Raw genomic sequence first — 25,464 nt, 5'->3', positions numbered from 1 at the left:
TCCAGGCGGCCCCCTCTCCTCTCAGGCCGGGGCCCTTCCGGCGCATCCCGGGCCGGGCCAGGCCGGTCCGCGCTGCTCCCCGGGCGCCGGCCGCGCCGCTTCGCGCGGCAGCCCCGGCGCCATCCCCGGTGCCGGCCGCCCCGCGGCCGGTCCCGGCTGCCAGCGGGGAGCCGCCTTGTCCCGCCCCGGCGGCCGTGGGGCGGGGATTGGGCCAGGCCGCCCGTCACTCCGCGGCGGGGCCGCGGCCGGGTTGGCGGGCGGCGCCGTCACTCTGCGGCGGGGCCGCGCCGGCCCCTTGTTGTCACGGCGCCGCGCGGGGCTGGGGCTCTTCGCGCCGCGGAGCCGGCAGCGCCGCCGGCCTCGTCGCTCTCCCGCCGCGGAGGGGAAGGGGCGCCCCCGCCATGGCCACCAGCACCACGGGCTCCACGCTGCTGCAGCCGCTCAGCAACGCCGTGCGCCTGCCCGTCGACCAGGTGAGCGGCGGCGGGCGGGGGTCCCCGCCGCGCCCGGCAGCGGCGCCGCCGCCATCCTCCCGCCGCGGCCCTTCCGCCGCGCGGAGCGGAGCGGGGAGGGGGCGCCGGGCCCGGCCCGCGGCGCTCGCGCGGGCGCCCCGAGCCCGGCCCTGGGGCCCGGTCTTGGGGGCGGCGGGGGGCGCCGCCTCGTGCCCCCGGGCCGGGCCGGGTCCGCGGGCGCCGCCTGGTCGCGGGGCTGCGGCTCCAGGTGCGCGGGGTTGACTCGTTGATTCTCCCCAGGCGTCGTCGCCCGCCTGGATTTCCAGGGTGTTTGGGGGTGTTTGGCGATGCGTTCGAGACATGGCTAACGTGGTCCGCAGCTGGGGAAGGGGCTTGGGAAAGGCAGCTTTTCCGGGGAACCCTACCTGGGATGTGATGCTAGGGAGCTTGGTGTGAGGGCTTCCTTGGAGAAGGCACCCAGGGCGCCGTGGGAATGAATGGCACCCGTCATGGAAAGTGTTCTGGGCTGGTGTAGAGTTTGTGATTTGGCTAAATAAAATGCACCTGAAAAGCAGAAAGAAGTAGTTAGCAGGTAACCACAGAAGGAAGGGTGGCGGAAGGCTCTCCTGGAAGTGACTGAACAGTGATTTGGTTTTTCTTTCCCTGACCACTTGCAGGGATGGGGGTGAGATACACAGATGCATCTTCATACGTGTCCTTACCCTGGAATTTGCCTCGTGTAGTTTTCTGGAAGCTGCCGAGCACTCACGGAGCTTGCCGTGATGGCCCAGGTCCAGCCCAGCACCCATGGATCGCTGCATCCCAGATCCACGGCCACGTGTGGCTCCGGGCTTCCTATCGCAGGCTCTGAGCGCTCCCAGGCAGAGGCCCCGTGTTTAGTTCTTTGAAGCCCATCCCTTCTATGAGGTGCCACAAGTCAAATGACAGCAGGTGACTGGCTTCTTGTGGCCTTGTCCGGTGATGCTGGTGTCATGTAGTTACTTACCCATTTAGAATAGCAACTGCAAATTTACCTGCTTTGAGATGTGCTCGCTCTTCTACCAAATTTATTGTAAATATTGCTGATATGGCATTTTAAAGATAATAAAGTTGGTTTTTCATCTAAGTTGGAAAACTTGCCAGGGCGGGATATTTTGCAACAGATACTTCTCTAATGGCAGGATTTTATTTTTATTTGATTTTTTTTGTGACAGTTTTGGGGGGGATAATAGCAATATAGGGTAGCTTAAAAGATCTCTTGCAAGGAATTATAAATGTAGATGCCTTAAAAAAATCAGGGGACCCTATATAATATAGGCCCATAATTATATGAAAAACAGTGATTGACTGGAGTGTGAGTTGGAGAGCTACAGAATCATGGCATTCTCTAAAGAAAACATTTTTGTTTAAAAAAAAAAAAAAAAAAAGATGAACCAAGATGAGGAGTGTGCGTTTGCAGTGTTCCAGCTCAAGGGTCTGCTGTGCTAGGAAGTTTGTGTGGGAGAGAGAATGTGAAGTGTGTTTGGTGCAGTTGCATCAGGCTTGGTAGAGGGAGAAATTAGGGCAGAGAGCAAAAAGGAATGCTGATATTTGGATGCTTGAAAAAGGAAATAGGGAAGATGAAAGGTTTCCGATCAATAAGTTATTTCTACTGTTTCATCCAAATCCCTGTTGTGGCAGTCATACGCATGTGGTGGATACTCAGCTGTGGATCTCCAGAGCAATGCGCCCTAGCAGCACCTCTCTGAAGCAGCGGATTGAGGTTTTGTCTGCCGTGTTGTTTTGACCGCAGGTGCAATCTGCACCATCCAAAATGCTGTGGTTGTGATTTACAGTTAGGTAATTACCATCTGTGGTTATCCTGTTTAATGAAGGCAGAGGTGTGCAACTCTGGGAGACCACATGCAGATAGTGTCAGTGCTGCTCTTGTGTCTTCAAACAAACATGTGGTATTAAAACGAACAGGCAAAAGAGCTTCATCTTTTTGACAATGAATATAAGCAGATATTTCAGCTCAGGGGAAGGCTGCTATCTCTAAGATCAGAATAATGAATTGGATCAAAATCTCTGCCTGGCATTATAGTTTATTGTTATTATTAGTTTTGCCATATTTGGTATGTCGTGTACCAAATATGGCATTATATATGGCATTGGTATGGTTGAAAATAACATGGGTTACGTGCTAGTTACAGATCGATGTGAGAGATGGAGGATGACAGCTTGACCATGGCTACCTGATGTGTTGGTAAGAGCAGTTGTCTTTCAACAAAACAAAAACACCAGAGAAATGCCTTGTTTCTCTGTTGGAGAGCTCTTCCTAAACCTTTCTCCTTGGTACTAGAGTATGAGCTAGCTGTTGGAATGGAGAAGAACTTGTTTTCCACTCGTGTGTATGTCCCCAACAAGGTATGTTGTGGTAACTTGCCATTGTGTTATTAACCCTTCCTTGGTGCAACACAGCTCAAAATAAGAGCCCAAGCTAACTGAAAGGGAAAGTGAATTCCCTAGGAAAAGTCAAGTGTGTTTCATCAGGTTGGTTGTTGCACTTTAACTAGACAATGTTTGTGATGTTGATCTTGGCCTTTTGTAAGGAAGAACCTAAGGCTGTCTGTGTAGCTTTGCAAAGACGGACTTGCATACCTTCCTCCTGTGTTTTCCTATGAAAAAATGTGCATGCCTTGGGCTAAAAGCCTAGTATGAGGACTATATCCTTGCACTTTGTGCAGAATATAAGCTTGCTGCTCAGCAAAGGAAGAATCCTGTTGACAACTGTGCCTTTTGGGGCCCTTAAAGTTAGTGAATGAATGCCTATGTATAAATGCACCACTATCATTTTTCTGACTTGTTTAGGGAGAGTGAGAATAAAAGTAATGTCCTTCCTACCCCTACAGCCAAGGAGAAGGGAGGGACGATCATAAAACCATGATTGCTGTAGACATATATGTTGCATAATGCATCGAGGTTGCGCCTTTCGATATTTTATTATATTCTCTCACCTTGAGTTCTGTTTTCCTGCCTATGTTCTTGTGCCACCCATGTCCTCCTCGGAAGTAGAGTCTAGTGACTAATGCACTTGACTTGGGTGTGATTTTTAGCTCTGGAGCTGCCTTGCTCCTTGTCAACCGGCAGATTGTGGTTCTTCATGTCATCCTAGCTTGCCTGGTATTAGTATGGAGATATTTAAGTTTCTGTGATCTGAGAAGGCTTTTAGGAGAACAAAGCTTTCTCCTTGGTTTTAGGTCTCTGCGGTAAGCTTATGTTCAGAGCGTCATCTTTGCTCTTGCTGCTTCCACCAGAGGGAGCAAAAATTTTATCTGAAAATCGGTAAAAATGGGCTGGATGATTGCTGCCCTTTACTTGCTGAAGGAGGTTGACTGTGGTGGTGTTGAGGGCATGAACTGTGGTTGTCTGAAGCTTGAGGCCCTGAGGTATGAGCTAAAAAACGTCAATCAATTCAGTTATGTTTGCTGACTATCTTTTAGATGATAAATTATGATCTCTATCTTTGTGGGAAGGAATTCTAGCCTTGGCTCTCATGTTTCCTACTAGCTTTGGAGTGTTTCAGTGTTCCTGTGCATCATACCTCTCCTTGTGCAGAAGGTTATCTAAGTTAGCTAATTATGCCCTTAATGTGCTCCGTTCCACATAAAAGCCGTGCTCACTGGCATATCTTGGGGTTGGATCTGCTTGCCTTCGAGGAGAATTGGCAGAATTTATACAAGAAATATATAAGAAGTATACACATGGCAAGAAGCATCTGCAAAGTTTTGGACTTATTTTTTTTCTTAAGTTTTGGAGGTAAACCACAGCTGGAGTTCAGAAGAAAGACCAGGCTTAGAGGTAGAATAGGGAATCATTCTGCTTAGGTGCAGTATGGGCTGCATGTGAGCATGTCTTGTAGCTAAATCTCTTATTTCACAAAAGTTTGGACGTTTGTCATGTCTTAGCCTCTTCCTCCCCCTCACCGGCAACAGAATTTAGCCTCTTAGGGGCTAAAATGCTTTAGTCTTATCTTTAAACAAAACAAAAGACTCTTCATTAAGGGGAGACGAAAATGTTTGTCATGCTTAGCAATCCAAAAAGATGGGCCAATACTCATCTTAAGACTTATGAAACTATTAAAAGTCACTCAAGTTTTATTCCTGTTCACTGCTGATTCTTGTGTGCAGCTATGAAATATGGATCAACATCTTAGAATTTTTTCTGCTGCGACCCAGGAAACTTGTGTGATAGAATTGATGGATATGGCTGTGTAAAATCTAAATACTGCTGATTAGGGAGTGGTAGGATGGGAGATCTGGGCCTCTGCTTTGCCCTCCCTTTTCCTTATCTGCTGCTAGCGGCAGTCAGAAGAGCAAAGGGTGAGTAGTGAAGTAGGATCTCCCATCACGATAGATGGAGACTGTAGTTGGTGAAAAGGAGCTGCGGAAAGGAATAATGGTCTTCAGTGTGTCCAAAAATATACTGGACGCACTAGGAAAGTCCAGGGATGGTATTATTGCTGAATTCTTAACTTGGTTTTGAACTAGAGGAGAGAAAAGGGACATCAGAAAGATCTAGTCTATTCACAATGACCCCTTTCTAACGTTAGGGTTTAACTGTTGACTTAATTCTCCACAGAGTGTTGGTTAAAGTTGCTCTGTAATGGAGAATGTGTTGAGAAGGATGAAGTTGCTGGGGAAGGAATAAAATGAGCAAGAGGAAATAACTCTTTTTAAGGAAGGAGTGGAAATCACAGAAAAAGGAAAAGATGTGGAATGTAGACACTGATTATAATATTAGAGAATATGAACTACCTATTAAAGAAAGATATCGTAGGCTAGAAATACCTCTGTTTAATGCAGATATATGAATATTGTTGTGACGACATAAAAATGTATAGCTACTCTTAGTTTTTAGGGAGATAACAACAGGAAATAATTCGTCCTGATATAGTCCTGCTCGCTTTGATACTGGGCAGGTTTTCTTTAGCTCATGCCAAGTAGGAGAAACTCAAATATAGTTGTAGCCTTAAGTTTTTAGAGGTAGCATCTAAAATGGTCTTCACCTGAACGCTTCTGTAACTCTCTGCTTTGTTTCATGTAATTGTTTTGTCCTGTCTTTGTGCTAGCTGTTCTGATAGTGAGTTATGTTCAGCACAGCACAAATCACTTCAAAATGCCATTCAAACAATTGCTACAAAATTACTCCAGACCTAGGATATTAAAAAGAATAAGTGACCCCAAAACAGCTTAATAAAAACACGATAGCATTAAAGAGTAACTTATTTATGGAATATATGGTTTTACTATGTTTCTTTCTGTTTGTTTTTGAAGTGTTGTGTGTGAGGGTATGAGCTGTACAGCAGATATATAGAGCATTGGGGGATTTCTTAGGTGCAGTGCTGAATTGAAACAAAGAGGTTTGAAAATGCGTAAAACTGAAATAAATGACAGCAGTCACCATTACAGCCCATCGGCCTGGGTTTCTGGTGACCTCAAGTCCTGTTTACCTGTCTCTGTATTGACCTGATGAGGCTCTGTGCCATATTTGCTGCAGCCTTATTCTTTACCACATCTCTCCATTACATTTGTTTTGACTAATGTGCACTTCTCTGTCTAACAGTTGCCAAGTTTTTTTTCTTGTTTTCAAAACTTTTGAATAGGAGAGTCTAGATTTCCCCCTTCCTTCTCCTCCCTCCCAAAAGGTCAAGGAAAAACTATCCAGGTGAAAACCTATTCACTCTGTGTATCTTTTATAGTGTTTCTTTTATCAAGAACACCAATTTAATGTTCTATAAAATTTAAGCACATCCTGAAGGAAAGCAGGAGAATGAAAGGTGTTTAAATTTCAGAGTTATTTCATAGTAGTATTTTAGCATTCAAGTGACCAGAGCTCCTCAGCTGTTTCAAGGAATCTGCAAATTTGGGTAAATATTAGTTTTATCTGCCTATTTGAAATGTTTTCAGCAGTTAAGTAGCTCTTTGCAAAGGAAGACATGCAAACCTCTGACTTCTTTACTTTTTAAATATAGTATTCCAGATGAGAGGCTATTTTGGCATGGCTGTAAAGATGTCATTTATATGCTTTGGTTAGGATTTTGGAGTTTCCTTTTCACTTAAAACACAGACTGACAATCCAGAGTCCAGTGAGAAGAGGTTGAGCAGCTGGAAAGAAGTAGTTGAGGCCCCCATGAACCTGCAGGAAACTCCTTGAAGCCAATGAGGACACGAGAGTCTAGAGGCTACCAGACATCCAGAGGGCCTGGCTTTACAATCTGTTAACAAATACCCATTTGTAGTGGGATTAAATGCGAGAAGTTAGGTAAAATATTTATAGAAGGAGCAGTGAAGGTGCACTCCTCTCCTTCCTGTAATATTTTAACTTTTTTATGGAAAATAGAGGAGGTAGCTCTTATGTTTTAAAGATGGGGGAATATATCTTAATTGCTTGTTAAACTGACTACTGATGTTACTGGATTTCCATAGGTTTCATGTAGAAGGTAGTGTCAGTCTCTGTGTTTTTATGGCTTGTTCAAGGTAAGTTTCAGTTCCTCACCCATCAGCAGACTGTTATAGTGTTAGGTATTCTGCTTTATTTTTAAATTGCTAGGAAAACGAGTTCTAGCAAACTTGGAAAGTTTTTACATTTTGGTCTATGTAGTGGTCTTTAAGCATTAAAATGAACAAAAAAGTCATTCAGATGTACATTTGGATATCTTATATTCCTGATCCTTATATGATAAAGAGTTACAGGACTGGATTTTGAGGTAACTTGCTAGTTACTTGCTAATTGGATAAGACCATTTTATTTTATTAATGTTAGAGTTATGATACTGCAGGAGGTATAAAGCAGGATACTGTGGAATATAGCCCATAAGCATAATACTAAACTTCTTAATGTAGTGTTTACCAGAAATTCTTGATCTATGTTTATGGATATTTGTATGGCATTTAGGTTCTAGATACCTGCTGTGTGAAATTGGATTTTAATTTTAAGATTGTATGAATGTGCTAAATGTCAGGGAGGGGATTTTTTTTGTGCCTTTTTTTTTTCAATTTATTGACCTTATGCTTATAACTTCATAGGAAAATATGGACTAGGAAAATAGAAGAAAAATCACTGAGTGGATTGAAAGGAATAAGAAATAAAACTGTTTTTCTTAATTGTCAAATGGTTATATACTGTTACCTGCTCATGTTTAGGAGAGAAAAAAAAGGAAAGAAAAAAAAAAAAAAAGGCGCAGACTTAATGGGTGCTTTTTCTGCTGTGTTCTTGGGTCATTCTTTTTAACTATGATGATGAAAAGTGCTTGTGTTCCTTAAATCTAGATACCTGTAAACACAGTAAGTAGAATTAGCATCCTCAGACTGTGAGGAAGTCTCAGTTGTATTTTTTTTAATCTAGAATTGCCATCATACTGAACAGACTACAGTGTTTTAAATAGTTTTTGTTGTGTTTTTTCCTTTTGTTTTTTTTTTCTTGCATTATTGATATCTAGTGTGGGCTGGTGCAAAGTGCTCTCTAAAGTCTTTTTTTCTGACTTTTCCTCAACTCAAAATCCATTGAGCACCAAATTCCAGCACGAAATAAAGCACCAAATAAAAATGAACATTTGTTGGGGGCCCAAACAAGAACCCTGGGGCACCTGTGCAGCCAAACAGACTTCTCTGGGGTTGTGTCTCTGCTGATGTGCAGCATGGTGTGACTTGACTTGTACTGTGTGCTTTCCTCCTCCCTCCTCTTGACTGTGATGTGCTGCTTGCTTATTAGTATTTTTTAATTTCTAACAGTGTCCTTTCTACCTCATCCTATCCCAAGTAATTACTAATCGAAGAATTGAATGTATGTAAACAGCTTGAGTAAAAATAACTTTACATCTTGGGTGTCATACATATTTCTTAACTTCTCAAGACTATAGGGACTGAAGAACTAGAGTTTCTGTGCTTTCACACCTCACAGTTCTGCCCACTTCTTCCCCAGCAAAAGTTAAGCTTAATCCTTCATCTTGTACCAATTTTAAATCATCCTTTGAAGATGAAAGGTATAGAAATAGTATGTGAAATGTGAGCATTTTTCCGAGAGGTGAGTTAACAGCCATTTTCCTTAAAAAAACACCCTCACCACTTTCTGGAGGTAGCCCACTTATTTAAAATCATCTAATATAGAAGATTGAAGCAAAGATCAGAAGAAGAATAATGGGGATCTTATGGAATTAAGCACTTGATGGGAATTAAGGCCTTTTTCATTTCACTTAAACTTTGTCTTTTTAGATTTTTGAGCATACTTCAGTTTTCATGAACGTTTGACTGAGTTTGGGCTTTATATAAATGTGTGTGTATATATATACAGACACACACGCACCCCACCCTATGCACATACTGAAAGGTTTATAGGTATCAGCATGTTAGGAATTTGTAAGCCACTATTTCAAGACTGTAGTTATGGTCTTTATAGTTTTCCTAGTAGGAAATAAATAATTGGATATTCTCCATGGCTTTAATTCTCACCTGCTGTCATCAGGATGTGATTACGCTCCGATTTGAGATTTCCTTCGACCATTAACTTGTTCAGGCCTGCCACGATGGGTCACACTTTGGCAAACTAGCTCAGTCACTGAATTGCTCTTTGTCTGGGACTGCTTTTTGGCAGCCTCATCCAGGCCTTTTGTCTTCGAAGCTGTAAACCCTTCTTCCCTGGTAGCTTGAGTTTTGCAACCCCTAAGTGGCCGAACTAGTTTTTGCTCAACAGCAGCAAAGTGCTTTCAGTCCTTGTTGTTATCTTTTGGTTTTATTATTTGGGAGGTTGGTGGGGAGCACCTGAAAAACCCATGAACGTTTTTATTCCGATTTCACCTTTGATTCAAACTCGCTTCCCAGTGTGTGGCTCTGCCTGTGAACAGAGCCACTTGCCATGTGAGAGCTGAATATTCCCAGGGCCGAGTCCTTAAGCAGCTGCTTAGTGCTCTGGATAAATGACCTTCAGCCAACATCTTTCTGTCTTTGATGAATCTGAGTGTTATTTTCACTGTAAAAAATGTATAAATTTATATTTAATTCCTTAGTCATACAGTTTTTATTTCCTTATGGTAATTTTGAACAATGATTTAATAAGTACTGTTTTAACAGAAGCATCAAACCAATAAACTTTTTATCAGAAGCCAGCTTACTACTGTCTATATCATGTTCTTTATGATGTTCATCACGGCTTTTCCAGTGTACTTACAGCCTGATGAGCTAGAAGTTGGAAGTTAAAACTGGAAATAGAAGCAGTATTATTATCACACATTATGTCTGTCTTTGATATTTTGGACTAAAATCAGAGTGGGAAAGAAAGCATTCAGAATTTCAGGCTGATGTATAAGCCCTTACAGTTGCCAATAAATTCAGATGGAAGATCAAGTGTATCAGTATGTTACTAAAAGGTGTTGCCAGTATTGTTAAAGTTGCTTAAAACCATCTGTGTTAGTCATAAACTTAAAGGAAGTAACTGCTATTGGAGGAGCTATGCTTGGAAATCTTGTTTCCAAAATGGGACTCCTCACTCAGAGTAATGGTTTTTGCTCCAGCATTGGCATCTTTGGTCCTGGTACTAACCCAAAATAACGTCAACCCCTTTTCTTCCCTATCATATTTCATGATGAAGTGGGAGTTCAGATTTTGGGGCAGGAGGGCAAATTAGTCAAATGCCCAGCACAGAGAAATACATGCTTTGAGTTAAACCAAAACAGGCATCTGAAAGCATTGCTACAAGATATTTGAACTTTGAATTGAAAGAATAATTGCTGTGGGAATGGCTGTTTCTTCCTGTTGGATTTGGAAGTGCTGTCCTCTGAGCCTCTCTCAAGCATCCTTCAACTTCACCTGAGTCTTACCAGGTCTGCCAGTGTCTCTGCGCTCCCTCCACTGCCTGACCTCTCCTGGCTAATTGAAGAAAAATAGGGAGCATTTAAACTCTGATTCTGGTTGTGGGATTGCTTTTTTTTCAGCTTTACCATGCATGTGTATAATATAATAGTAATATGTAATACATTTATTTTTTCCCTAAGACCGGTGTGGAAATTTTCATGGGATATTTGAAAAAAAGTAATTTTCAGGTAACAGCTATTCCTGCCCTTAATCCCTTTCTCTTGGTGACTAATTACACAAGCTTGATCTATGCTCTATGCATTACTCTTTTGTTTTGTTTTTTTAATGGGTAGCAATTATAAAATCTGCAGAAGGAGGGTCCATCTGTGCTCGCCTCTAGTTGCCGTGAAGAAGCAGCAGGTCTCCTGTGTTATAGGGAACTTTTCTGAACATCTGTAGATATTTTTAGTTCTTCATCTGACTGTTGTGAGGGAAAGAGAAATAGATACAATCTTACTTAATTGTGTTCTTGGCAGCGAGAATAAACTAATACTGATGCTTGAGAACAAGGAAAATTCATGTTTCATTAATTGCAAAGAAGGTTTGGCAATTTCTGCCAAGTGTGACACTTGGAGGGTGTTGTTTACAAGTTTACTGCCAATGAAGTAACTCTATAGAATTGCAAAAATCAGAGCCTCTGCTTGAGGAATTCTCTGAGTTTAAACTCTTGGTCTCCAAACTGATCAGTGTTTCACCCTTTTTTTATGAAAATATTTGTTAGTCTGGCTTGCTTTCAAAAGACCTTTTTTTTTTTAAAAAAAAAAAAAAAAATTGGTAGTTGATGTTTCCCATGCTCTGATGGTCTTTTCTCCCTGTAGTTGGTGAACACTGCCCTGTTTGGCAAAGTAGGGGAAAATGCTCCGCTTAGGCAATGGGAGTAAAAATTCTGGTGCAGACAGAACTGCTGGTGAAGTGTCTTGTGTCTTAGAACAACAGTTTTAAGTTTTCGGCCCTCTGCGTAGCTGTTAGTGCATCTGCTTACGTTTGGATGGTCTTTTTCCAACACTAGCAATGACAGCCAAAAGTGCCTCCTCTTTTAAAAGAACAGTTGAAAAGGAGGGGGGAAATAAAAAGCAAGATAAACGTTTAATCCAAAGACAGTTCTTGATGCCATGGGTATTCACTGCAGTTTACAAGTTTAAATGTTTATTTTCCACGATTAGAGAAGAAGGAAGTACATAAGTACAAAAGGAAGTACATAAGCATGAGGAGATGGTAGCATTCAGAGTTTGAGCAGAAGAGGGAGGAAAATGCAAATTTCCTTAAACTTAATTTGGTTCTCCAACCACCAAACCAGTGCTTCTTTTGCAAGTCTTTAACCTGCATGTTGTTCCCCTCAGTGCGTTGCTACAGCTAGTAAGCAAACCTTTTATGCAGAGATATTGCTGCTTCTCAGTGCGATGTATGCTTTGCAGGCCACTGTGATTAATTTGTGCCATCTGGTTTAGAGTTGCATATCCCAGAAAAATTCCCTTGCTGCTTTGTTTCCCCTTCTTCAGAAGGTATTTGCCTCATTCAGTACTGTAATCCTGAATTCTGGAGGTACTGGATGCAGCACTTTGCTTTTTATGTCAAAATACAGCTGACGTGGCAAGTTTGACCTAAAATATTAATTGGATAAAATTGGTTAGTAGAATATTAAAAATTGGTTTTATAAATTTTTTATAGTTTTCTAATGGTTTTGTAAAGGCACTGTCTGTGTAGGAAAGTTTGAGATTTTTAGCTATGAAATTCAAATATTTTGCCAAAATGATGAAAGTCCTTCTGAGCAGTGAATGATCTTTCCCCTTCACTTTGTACAAGAATTCATCCCTTAAACACCTTTTTCTAAGGAACAGCCTTTTAAATACAAATTCCATGTCATTTGCTATACTGAAAAATTTAAAAAGCTAAAGATGATAGAACTTTCAAAGTTTCACTAAAACTTTTAGTTTTCACTGACTGTGCACTGGCAACACAACTGCCAGGAATAAGAGGGATAGTTTTTCAATTTCTAAAATATATACAGTGAATTTTGTGATTGCTTAGTATGTCTTAATGAAGTTTAACCCACATCTGCATTGTTCAGTGTTGAATAATCAGTGTTGATAACTTATATTATCATTGCAAGTGTGTTCCCCCCCACCCCCCTCCTCCAGGTATCTCAAGAGCGGTGTGTAATGGAATTATGTGGTGCTTCTACATGTTACACTCACTAAACTCAGCTGTTGCTATAACCTATACCCATAATTATTCTAAATTACAACTATGCAGGGCTAGGCTTGCCATCCCATGTGTCCATATCAGAATTTTTCCTCCAGGAAGTTTCAGCTTTAAGTGATTTAGGAAACAAAAGCTGCTTTAATGAGCAGCTGATGACTGCAGGGAGGCAGGTTGGAAGTTTGTCTGAGGAATAAGGCATGTCTCTTCAATGAGTGCCATGTAGAGATGGGAGATGTAATTAGGAAGCTGTTTTCATTTCTCCCTCACGTGGCTTTGGATTCATCTTATTTCCTTGTGGAAATAAGCACGTACTTTTGATATCCAAATAGTAGAAATGTTTGGATTGAAGCAACCACAGATTGTTACAAATGGTAAACATGACTGTGCATGGGATAGGTTTTTTTTTTTTTTTTTTTTTTTTTTTTTTTTTAAATGCAAGAGTTCACATATTCAAAGTATATACTAAATGAACATTGCAATAGCAAATGCTTAAAATTGAGAAGCACAGTCATATCAAGATTAACTTATATGACTGTAATATGACCCAGTAGTGGTCATAGACTTTTCCAAGAGATCTGCCTCCTTTATTCAGTATACAAATCACTAGCAAACTGGTTTTCATCTGTTTTTACCAAAATTATAAAAATCTGTAGAATAATGTAATGAAAATAATGACTCAGTTTCTGCCTTTTTTGAGGTGCTTTGGGCTGGAATATTCTGAACAGCAGCTGAAGCTTGTATTCTCAAATCACATCAATTAAGCTTCTGTTAAAAACTGCAGAATGAAAAGCCAGGTAGTAGATGTCTAAAACTGAGCAAACAATCAGTAGGAATTTATTTTTATGCTTTGCACTTCTGTCATTGACCGGCATTTTCCCACCCCTGGAAGAGGAATAGGATCAATCAGTCCTGCAAAGATTGCATGTATTTAATGTAGTCTTCTGATGCTATGGTCAAATATGTGCAAATGTGTCTACAGGGAAGTCCAAGGTTTGTGAGTTCAGTATATGGTGCCGATGGTAAGTATTTAATGGGTCATAGGATGAGGGCAAAAACTGGGCACCTGTCTGAACAGAATGCTCAAGTTCATGTATTCACCAATAAGGGGATTTCCCCACAGTTTGGCTGAAGAGCAGGACAAAGGGAGGGGAGACTGAGCGGAGCCATGAGCGAGTGGGACAGAAAGAGCCATCTGCAAGGAGATGGGGGCCTTTACAAAGGAGGGAAATAGGGGAATTCCCCCACATTCTTCAGCAAGGGGGACAAAGGAGTCAGGTGGCCTTAGGTGAGAACAGATGGCGGGAGGCCGGAGTTCGGTGTAGGCGGGCCGGGAAGGCTGTAACTTCTGAGTACCTTGGCCAATGGGGAAAAGGAGAGGGCGTCCCTCGGTCGGGAAATTAGGATAAAAGGGGGGCTGCGTCCCCCAGCAATTGGAGAGACCCCACAGGGATATGCTCGGTGGACTCTCCCTTTATTCGAATAAAGTTTTAGGACTCCTCTGTCTCCTTTTGGACATTCAGTTCTTGACAGCGAGATTTTCCGCACATGTCCATTTGCTGAATAAAGCAGAAATCCAACCGAAGGAAAAGAAAGTAATGTGGGAGAAAAAGTAATATCAAAAATGTAAAAGGGCAAGATAATATAGTGTTCAAATCCCAGCTTTTGCATAGTTCAGTTTTACTGGTACTTATGTTTTGGGTAGGTTTGATGTAGGTTTCAACGCTCCAGTGTGTTTTTACAGACTTGTAATTACATTACTGTCTGAGGAGGTGTATGGTTGGATTGGCAGGAACACGGAAGGGACGTTAGGTGTGTGTCAGCATTGAATTGATGTCTTATTTATCTAACTATACATCTGTTTGTGTGTTTCTGAGAAGAGCATTTCCGAGAAGTAGTTAAAAATGCCTGCTGGTGATCTGAGTCACTTGGAAGGAAGGATTTCAGAGCAAGATGGGGTTTGAGTCATTTAGGCACATTTGAAACACCGGCTTCAGGGATTGACATCCCTGCAAGATGCGATATCCTGCATTTTTATTGCTGTTCTCAACATATTTCTGTAGGGTGTGGTGTTTAATGGGATACTGTTTTTAGGGTCTTGGATTCAGTTGCTTAGATGATAGCTGAAATGGGCTAGTGAAAGCAGTAGGCAGGTAGGGAATGAAGAGGGGACATCTTTGCTCAGATGATCTTTGCAGGTTTTATGAAACCTTTCCCAACCTAAGACTATTCTGAGTTATGAAATTCAAGGTTTATTTCATTTGTGTCCTCTCCTGTAGAGGAGGTGGGACAGGTCACAGATGCTGAGCTCTGCTCTGCTGTGGTAGTGCTAAGAGGCAGGTGATGATCTCTTGTTTGCCAGGTCTTGCTGCCTTGCTTTGAGGGATAATCTGAAAAAAGGGGGGGGCATCATGGGTCTCTAACTGGTAGTTCATACCTAAAAGCATCCAAAGAAGTGATATCTGCATAACCAGTAAACTTGGCAATGCTGACGTGTTTGCAGTGCTAGCACTTACATATGGGTATCCAAGCCTGTTGCATCTCCTTGTTACTTCACCTCCACCTCGCTGTGCATCTGTCACTATTTACTTCCTATCTCTGCTCGTGTGTGTGCATTTTCTTTTAGCTTTATGTCTGTTTCCCAGGCAGTAACTTGTCTGCTTAGAAAATGCATTTTCAGCATGTGCTTGTCCCTTCCCACTCTCCTCTCCTGTCTAGGATAGTGCTGGTTCTCTGCGTCAGAAACGGAGGACGACTCTGCACAATACACAGCATAAGTTATGTAATGAGTGTCTATATTTGTTTTGAACATTTAATTCATAATCACTTCACTTCTTCCTCCTTGCTCTTTTTCAAAATGCCAGTTTGTTTCCCTTTGAGTGATTCATTAAGCTTGAACTGTTAACTTGAACCAGTTTTAAAACTGTTCTGTATGAGACTTTTTCACGTTTCTAAACTGGCAGACCCACCTGGAGTTAAATCTCATCTTGTTTCATTTGCATCATCTCAGGAGATAAAGCAGGTCAAATTATGCCCTGAAAGCCTATTTCCTTATTCATTTAGGATTTCTCAGATACTGTTTGAAAGCATGATGTAAATGTGGGAGTAAGGAAATGGATGGCAAAGTGTGTGTGATGATTTAGCTTAGAGAACCTGCTTGTGGTAAGTACACAGCCTTGTGTTCTGAGGCTCTTTCCTGGCTAGCACTTAATGCCAAAAAAAAAAAAAAGGTAGATAACTGGTGATATTTAATTTCTACCTTACATGAATCCATTTTGGCAGTTGCTCACCAGCCGTATTTGTTATTGCTTGAAGGTTGGCTGGAAAATTGTGAAGAAATGGCATGGACTAAGCGAATTCACGTACTGTGTGTGTTTGCTGTCGTGCTATAAGCACCACTATTAGGCCTGTTGTTATGAGTGTAAAAACACTAATGTGGTGTATCTCAAGTATGTTAAGATTAAGCTATGTGAAGAGGCATAAAACGGGCTGCAGCTCCACTGTGGTAAGGACTGTTTGAGCATGCAGTGTGGGAAAGCAACGCGAAAGTTTCCTCTATCGAGAGTGTTCGTGATCTGAAGTCTTGGAGCTGTTGCTTGGGATGGCTTGGGACACTGTTGTTAGACATGGGAGGCTGGTAAGCAGTTTTCCATGGAGGGAAATATTCCTTCCGAAGTAAAGGAATTCTAAATTCATCCAGCTTTTTGTGGCTTAAGACAATTCTGGGAGCAACTGTTATATTTGAGGAAACTATTTCTTGATGTAGGCCCTTATATTTTTTCAGGCTCCAGTCAGAGTTTAAAAAAAAACTCTTTAAAATTCCACTTCTTTTTTCAACTCTGATGGCTGTATTTAATAAACAAGAGATTTGTTTCATTCTAGAATAAAGGGCCTGGAGGGAGGGAGAACTTTGGAAAGGGCCCCCTGTGGATGCCCAGGGAGCCGGCCCCGTGTGCAGCCGTGCTCTTCGTCTGCTCTTCAGCTCACTAACTTGTACAGCTGATGAGTGTTTTCCCAGCGAGGCTCATTTGAAGGCAAAGCACAACAGAGTTCTCCAAGCGCAGGCCTTCCTATTACTTGGAGAGTATGATTCCATGGTTGATAAATGGCTTGGGAGATGTAAAATTCCCAGGAAAATACGTAAAAATGTTAACTATTTTTCCTCAATTCAGGCCCAGACCGTGTCTGTGGGATTCTGTGGTGAAGCTAGACTTTCATGTTTTTGCCCCTCTGGGAGCAATGGGCCCTGCCCTGTTGGGGCTCAGGAGTGCTCAGGAGAAGGCCTTCCCAAGTGACATGCGCGATAACCGAAAATGCTGAAAATACATGGATATTTCTGCTGGTGAATTTTTAATACGGGATTGTATGAGGTGACTTTTTCTTTTCTCTTTATGCAGGTCAACTTTGTAGTGTGCCAACTGTTTGCCTTGCTTGCGGCTATTTGGTTTCGAACGTACCTTCATTCAAGCAAAACCAGCCCATTTATAAGACATGTTGTTGCAACCCTCTTGGGCCTTTATCTTGCCCTTTTTTGTTTTGGATGGTAAGTTGAGCTTAATATCACTTTTGAGGAATGTGGAGAGAAACAAAGGTTTCTTATGAGGAACTTTATGGTTTAATTCCGTGTTTTCTGGCTGCTGCAGACAAATGTCCAGAAGTTTAACTAAGATGGAAAAAGTTTTCAACTTTCTAGCATGGTGCATGGATTTGGAAACTTTTCTTTTGCAAGGGCAAACCAGCCAGAATTATAATAAGGATAATAAAATAAATGTGTGGCTTGATTGCTTTTTAATACCCTTCCTTTTCAACTTCCCATCCTTGCAACTGCTGTACAAAATTAGCTTAAGTGGCTCTCATCTTATCAAGTTGGCTTAAGATGTTTGCCCTGCAATAAACCCCAACTGGCTCTTAATTCAAAGTGTTTGTTCAACTCTAAGTGTATGTGAACGTAAGTTGTACTGACTTTCACAAAGTACCACTGAACTAGGGGGAAATTAATCTTTCTTCCTGTAGAAAACAATTAAACTTAAGTTACAAGTTTCCCTCCCTGTTTCAGTAATTCTTCAGTTGGGTTTTCACATTCGTGTGTATGAGGGAGGGAAAACTCACTGTTTTTTTATGCAGAGTTTGTAGAAAACGGTTGCAGAAAATCCCATGCAGAATTTAAGCATGAGAAATAGTTTAAAATGGGCCATGTTTTAAGACCACATTAGTCATTTTGTCTTTTCCAAGTTTAGGCACACTAATCTTCAGTCATCTTTGTAATGCTTGGGATGGCGATCTAGTAGAGGGGAAAAAGGGATAATTTCCTTGGGATAATAGCAAATAGTATAAAAGACCCAGAATACTACTTGTATGTAGCTAACTTTATTATATTTAGATGCATCTTTCCTATTAAATCTTGAATCTGAGATCAATCATATTGCTTGTATTTACAAAAATTATACTCCCAAGTAGTATTTTCAGGGATTGGCTTGCCTGTTCCATCATTAAATGTTTTTTACAATGAAATTTGGGCGCAATTTCTAAAAAAAAAAAAAAAAAAAAAAAAAAAATATATATATATATATATATATTTCCAAGTTTTTTTAAACTGACTTTTTTATAAGTGTATGCTTTTTAACAAGTCATATCAAATAGCATAGCTAATGGTGATTCATAGGAGTGTGCAGATGGGATCCAGTCTTCCATAAAAGGTCGAGATTCAAGGTAATTCAGGGAATTATTTTTCTCACAATTCTGTGTTCGTAGGCTTTTTGGGAATCTTCTTGAATGGAACTTCAAAGGTTGCTGAATAGTTTTCACAGTGTTTCAGTATGAATGAATGAGGATAGAAATTAGATAACTGTGGATAATAAACTGAAAAAGAAGAGTTAAAATAGAACAGTAGTTGATTTTTAGGCTGTGTTTGTATGGGAGAAACTCCTAAAATAGATCAGTGTGTCACTTGAACACATGTGAACCAAAGTGAAAGAAAAATCTTCTTACTCAAAAAAAAAAAAAAAAAAAAAAAAAAAAAAAAAAAACACAACTCTGGCCCCTTCACTGATCCTGGCTTGCCACCAGTGCTCTACTGGCTTTATGAAATTTAAATCCTAGATTCTCCCCTGCCACCCTCTCCCTCCTCTCTGAAAATTTAAGGTAGTGCTAAACATTAAGTTGGAGGTTAGCGCACCTTTGTGAAATAACTCTGTGTCTGTGTTGCTTTTTTTGGTTGTTATTTGTGTGGTGGTAGTTGTTTGCTTTTACTGATTACTGAGTCCTTTGGGCAAGGAGACTGGTGAGACAGTTATATTGCCTGGGAAATCACCCCATGTGGTAATTTGGATAAATAAGTAGCTGATTCAGGTATGGCCAGCAAGTGTTGCAAATAGTTTTTTTGTTTGTTTGTTTTTTTTTTTTTTAAAAAAGATGAGTATGGAAGGTGAACTATGAAACATGGATGCTGTTTTCACTTTGCATTAATTTATGTGTAAATGCTATAAGACCTATTCTTTGTTCCAGGGTTTACCAACATTATCAGCTGGAGAATTGTAAATAAGTTTCTATGTTTTATTCATTATTACTCTCAATACCAGGGAATTGACAAGTTGCCCACAGTAAATTAGCCTAGAGACAACTTAAGTGTAGGGAAACTATTTTTGGGGGGGAAGAATTGATGGTGCTAAAAATTTGATGAATTTCTCTAATTTCACATTAAAGTAGTAAGTGTGTGTATCTTGGGGAAATTGAATGTGGCTTATGGAAGAAATGAAAAATGTCTTGAGTAATTTTTTTCTTCCTCCCCCTTAGGTATGCCTTACATTTTGTTATACAAAGTGGAATTTCCTACTATATCATGATCGTAATAGGAGTTGAAAATATGCACAAGTAAGTTCAAGTTCTGATCAAGCTGAGCATTCTTGAAAAGGAAGAAAAATATAAACTTGTTAGCTTTTTAAGAACTATGTGTGTATGCTGTGCTAGTGCTTGTATTGGGATATTCAACTCTCTTTCCATATCTGATTGTAACCAAGCATGGTTTTTATTTCCAGGACAGAATACCAAAGCTTTTTACATGTGGCAAATATCCCCTTTAAGATTGTTTTAAGTTCTTAACAATGCATCCTGATTTTAATGTGTTTTGCTTTTAATGTGTTTGGATCATAAATAATTTCTCACAGATATGAGTTAACTATGTGAATATAACTTTGTACCCTTCCAAAACTTCTAGAAGGGAAGATATTTGGAAGGAACAGACTTTATGGCAAATTTAATTTCAAGTACTAATGGTCCTTGCTTTTTCAAGAATGGAATATGTGAATGCTGTCTTGAATCCAGAAAACTGTCATATAAATACACATGTAGGGCATTTTTTAACTGTGCAAGAACACATGATTGGATTAGCAGTATCTATCTCTGTCTAGAACACAGCTTGTTCATTCAGTTCTAAAAAGAATAAAGAGTTCTGTTACTACTGTATGCACATATTTTAATATTCCAGTAGTCTAGAGATCAGAACTAAATTAGGGCCCCACTGTATTAATTCCTACATAAATGTTTACTAAAAAAGCAAATTCTCTTCAACAGATTCCTGAAGTACATGGTGCAGTCAGGAAATATGTTGTTTAAAAAAAAAAAAAAAAAAAAAAAAAGCTTCATAGAAAAATGCTGTGCAAAGCCAGAGTGGCCTAATTAATGGTCCTGTGTGTTAAAACACTGCTGCTTTATCCTCTGTTACTGAATAAAGTTTTACTGTCTTGAAATATGCCATATTAGGCTCTTGGGCTTTGCAAAAAATCCCGAAATACTTGAACAACTACAAATGTGAAAACTTTAGCTGTTGGGTCTGGTCAGTCTGTTTTCCAATGATTGTTTTGATTAGCATTTGTTTTAAAACCTGTCTGTTCTATTATCTCTTCAGAAAATTAGGCTGTGTACCTTAACTTAACCTGAATATTCTAAAGTAATTTATGAATGTGGTAAAAGTTGATGCACAGCAAAAAAAAACAACCCCCCCCCCCCAAAAAAAAAAAACCTCAAAAATCCCAAACTTTTTAAGGTGAATATTTTACAAAGTCTACTGAGGAATAGGTTATGAAACTTAACTACAAAATAGCTTAAGTAGCAAAGCTGTAGTTCAGAGTGAAAATACCATGAATATTACTTCCCTGTCACAGCATCTCTTCTGTGTATATTTGTGAATATATTTGGTTGTCTTCCTTGCCCTTGTCTTTTTATTTGAGTCAAATGTATTTAGATAATTTGCAACTTGCTTTTTAAAAAACTGTGTGTGTGTGGTGGTGTGTGTGTGTTTTTTTTTTTTTTTTTTTTTGAATGGAGTGTATGTGATGGCTTCATTGTTAACTTGGTTCTGGTAGTTCCTACCATACGGGATATTTTGCAAAAATTCAAGAGTTTTGCCCTGTAACCCTTTGTGCTCCCAAAAAAAAAAAGAAGAATGGCTGAAAGATTTACTGTGTTCTTGGTTGCCTAGCAGGGAACATTCTTCCCAACCTGGTAAGCCTTGATTCTGGGGCATTGCAAAATTCACATTGAAATTTGTCTAATATAAGTTAAAAATAAAATCAATATATATATTTTTTTTAAAAAAATACTGTTAATCTTTTGGTGCTGGGAAGATATGTTTGTGTCTTTATGAAACAAATTATATGAATCTTATATTGTAAAAAGGAATCTAGCAATGAGTGCTGATTCATGGTATGAAGTAACATTGGATAAAAGTTAAGTTTCATTTAAATGAACTTCCAGTGAAAGGATGAGTAGTAACATAAGCTCTTCTGAATGACCCAAACTCTTAACTTAGATATTTATTTATGCTAATATTTATTTATGATCCTCCTGTGGACTACTTTATGAAAAAGAAAGGAGTGTTGACCAAATTCTCAACTCCAATGAACATGCATTTGTAAGTTAGCCTTATGGATATAATATTTTTTGTCTTTGTTTCATTGTTTAGTTTTGAAATTGGTATTTTTCTTGGAAGGCAAAATCCAGAATGCCGTGAAGTGTTTGGTTGGTGTTAGCTAAAGGCTATGTAAGTTGTTCTTGCACAGGTGACTTGACAAGGTTTTCTTAAGGTTCTTATGCAACTGCTTTCTGTTCACTTTTTGGTTGGTAAATAAGATCCAGTAAGTTTGGTAATGGGCAACTAAGCAGTAGATGTGCTACTAGAGATATGTTATGTTCTCCCTTATCCCTAAAGTTGTAGGATAATAAACTGTTTTCCTGTTCCAGAAGACTAAAGTTGACCTATGAGAATTTATGGTGGGTTATTCTTGGTTTTGGAAGAAAATCTGCTTAGCAAGCTGTTTCCTGGCATGATTCTGAAAAGGAAACTAATGAAGGATGAGGCCGCCTGAATAGCACTAAGCATTTCATGTGCTGGGGGGAGGGAGGAAGTAAATTTGATATTTAGATATTTATCTTTTCTGGAACTTTATAAAGTTTCTGAATTTCAGAAGTTGTAATGCTTACAGTATGTAATGCTTGAAAAATCTCTCTTATCAAGTACTTTCCCCTTCCTTCCACAGCTATGTATAATACACTGTTTGGGACTGCATGTCACTTTGATATTTTTCCAAACAAACAACTATTTTCCAGCTCTAGGAAGGTATTTGATGTATTTGAGTTATTTGTTAGCTAAACAGAAGTGAAGACAGGGTTACTGACTAACTTTGATAGGCTTGGTGTATAGATATGTATACATATGTATGTGTATATATACATACATTTCACTCACATGAGTATATAAAATTATATGTATTAAAAAAAAAAGTGGGGTTATAAGCAACCTCCCTTCTCTTTTACCCCTCCTCTCCATTTCTCTCCAGATTCCCTGGATGCTGCTACTGCAGCCCCTTTCCAGGAGCTTCCTGGTCATTCTGTTCCTTGGAGTTGGTTTTATTAGTCTCTGTTAACTCCTTTTTGCTCTCTCTTTTCCTACCTTATTGTTTTGACTTTAGCACTAGAGAGGAGATGTGGTGATTTTATGTTAAAAATGTCAGGATAAGAGGGGAAGAGGGCACAAGAGGTGCCTTGTTGGATTGAACTAATTCCTTCAGCAGGTTAACTCGGACACTTTATTAAACACCTGGCTGACGGCAATGCCAGGTGTTGTGACTCACTGACAGACAAGGTGAACTGCTGGGTAGCATGCAACTTGGATTGATGTGAAAATTAGATTTTATATTTTGAAAAATGCATGGTTTCGGGAACATACAAAACAGCCTAAGCAAAACTATTCTCAAACAATTTTGTATATTAGATAAGACTTGTATAAGCCTCTTTATATCATCAGATGTAAGAATATTCATATACTTGGATCACTTTTGAAAATGGGAGTTCAGGTTTGTTTTTAATCTTCTGTCTTTTCCAAAGGCCCTCGATTAAGATAAACACATTTTTTTTTCTATTGTTCTGATTCTGATTTGATCACAAGTGTCTTAGTGTACCTGATGTGGATCAAGAAGATTTTTTGATCCTCAAAAGAGGGTCTGAAGCAACATCTAAAATTAAGCATCAACAAATTAATAGGCTGAAATAGCAAAATCTAATCTTTAAGGGTGTGTCTTGGGAATGCTATCAATTTCCAATACTACTTTTGATTTCTAATAATACTTCCTAGCAAATCCAGGATTGGAAACCAGCCAATATAATTTCTATCTCTTTAGAGAGGAGGAGAGCATACAGGGAGCTATAGGCTATTTGGTGTAACTTCTCAGTTAAATAAATAAATATATATAAACGCTTAAATAGCCACTGTTCTTTGGCAGTTATATACACATGGAGTCAGAATTTTTGGATGCATTAATAGCTGCACCCTGTTCTGCATGAGCAAGCAGAATGTTTCCTTCCTTTCTGCTTTAGCAATTATTTCAAATAAGATGAATTGGTTCAGTTGAAGTAATTGAGAGCAGAAAAATACAGGTCACCCGTCATGTACATAAGGATAAATGCAAGATGGGAGAAGATCAGATCTGTAACCAGTGCTACCAGGGCTGGGGAAAAAAACAGCGCTGCTCTATTGCTGCCAGCAATTCTGTTGTTTTATCAGATCTGTTAAATGCAAAATAAACTCTGTTAAGCCTCTAATTAAAAAAGTGGTATTTGTTTAAAAAACAATTTGACAAATTTGTTTAAAAAACACATTTGATTTAAATTTAAGAGAGTTTTGGGGAGATGAGAATTGGAACTCTTGTTTTCTTCACAGAAACACAAACTAAATGGATGTATTTAGGAGCATATTTTAATAATTTTCAACTAATAAGAATTGGTTTTCCATTTTTGAAGTTGTATGCCTTTTTTCCCCCAAGGGAAGCGGGATTGCCACTTGACAATTTTTTCCCTTCTTTTAAAAAGAAAGACTCTGTGGTCATTATAGGAAACTCTCTCAGCATGAGCTATGTTATAGCTAAAATAGCTGATGTGAGTCTTGAGTATATGAAAAGCTCAGCAGGTTTTGTGTCTCAAAGGAGTGCTGAGATGGTCTGTATAGCTCTGTCCCATTCTGAACCATGATTAAAGTGTGATTTGAAAACACTAAATTTTACATATATATATAGGTAGGTAGATAGATAGGGAGAGGGAGAGAGCCAAAGAATGTTTTTGGGGGATTAGACCCAAACCTTTTAAAGAATTTTGTGTTCAGCTTCTTCAGTTTGCCCTGGAACTACTAGAGAACAAAGTATTAATGCAGGAGATGAAAATATGTAGAATGTCTTGGCTATGGAGTTTACGATCTGGAATAGGCTTTTACAAAAAAAAAAAAAAAAAAAAAATCAGAATTGGTCAAAAATATTGTCCTTAGCTGTGGGGTTTACCTGCGTTATGTGTATAGCTAAGACAGCTCACCTGCTTGGAGGTCTTGAGGAAACCTTGCTCCTGAAGCCTGCAGCACTGAAGCTCTGGTGTCCTGCTGGTCCTGTTGTTAGTCAGGTGTGGAGCTGGGATGTATCCGGCATGACTGGAGTGGATCCTGTCGTTGTTTGTGGTTTAACGACTCTCCAACATGCTCCTTGCCCTCTTCTACATCAAATTATTTATTAAAACCACTTTCACTTTAAGACTGACCTACCACATTCAAAAGCAAATAAATATTTATTGCTTTTCTGAAGCTTGGAAACGGTTGTTAATAATGTTATGAAGTGTTTGAGTATGCTTTACCGATTATTTATTTTTTCTTTATGGTTGGTTAAGGTTGCTTTTTGTGGCCTTGATGTGGGGAAGCCTGGCTCAGCTGTTCCCTGGAGGGTGGGAATGGCTGGTGGCAAGCAGCCAGTCCTCCTATTCTGAAGGTTTAGCCAGGGCAAAACCAGCCCTGTGGACACCAGTTGCCTTCAGTGGCTTGAAGAATAAGTGTGGGTTGCCAAAAATCCCTGTGGAGTAAGTTGCTAAGAATCCTCAGGGATTTCTTTTGGAAATACTTGTTTTAAAGCCAATGTTTAAGAAAATGTTTAAAACTTTTAAAAAGTTTGAAATCGAGGCCTAGGTTTATAACAACTTTTTTTTTTTGAACCTGGTTGAATTGAAATCTTAGAATGGGAAGGACTTGATCATATTAAAAATATAGAAATGGAGTCAAAGCAGAACTGGAAATTTCTAATTCTTGGTGCTTGTCACTCTTTTGCCTTATTTTGATATTGGTGAATGCGCCTGCCCAGGTGCCCCGTAACCCTGCTGCTCCCTTGATCCCTGTCCCCCCACTTGCACGCGTGCATGTGGAGAAGGACCAAGGGAGGGCAGGAATCCTGGTGTCGGCCGCGCGTGTGGCGCCTCACACAGCCTCATGCAAGGAAAGGCTGTTGGTGCTTCCATTGCCTTCGTACTGGTGGGACATAGACTCTCCTCATGTAGCTGGAATGAGCTGTGGTTGTGCATTTGGTATCTCCAAGGAGAACCATCTAAATAGGTCTGTTTTAAATCGT

At 39.9% G+C, this 25,464-nt stretch overlaps 1 protein-coding gene across 2 annotated transcripts in view; it reads left to right on the top strand.

Moving 5' to 3' along the window:
- The first annotated feature begins 346 nt into the window (after window positions 1-346).
- Window positions 347-25,464, top strand: part of MBOAT2 (membrane bound glycerophospholipid O-acyltransferase 2) — a 79,677-nt gene continuing 54,559 nt past the window's right edge. For both annotated transcript variants that reach the window (XM_088533524.1, XM_088533523.1), the window contains exons 1-3: window positions 347-473; window positions 16,936-17,081; window positions 19,331-19,408. In XM_088533524.1, the coding sequence (XP_088389650.1) occupies window positions 402-473; window positions 16,936-17,081; window positions 19,331-19,408 (296 nt within the window). In that variant the 5' untranslated portion in view covers window positions 347-401. The remainder of the gene's footprint in view (window positions 474-16,935; window positions 17,082-19,330; window positions 19,409-25,464) is intronic.

This window comes from Tinamus guttatus, unplaced genomic scaffold (genome assembly GCF_059628265.1).
Source record: "Tinamus guttatus ecotype Peru unplaced genomic scaffold, ASM5962826v1 Tinamus_guttatus_pri_ptg000508l, whole genome shotgun sequence".
NCBI lineage: Eukaryota > Metazoa > Chordata > Aves > Tinamiformes > Tinamidae > Tinamus > Tinamus guttatus.
This window is presented reverse-complemented; position numbering and strand designations above follow the sequence as displayed.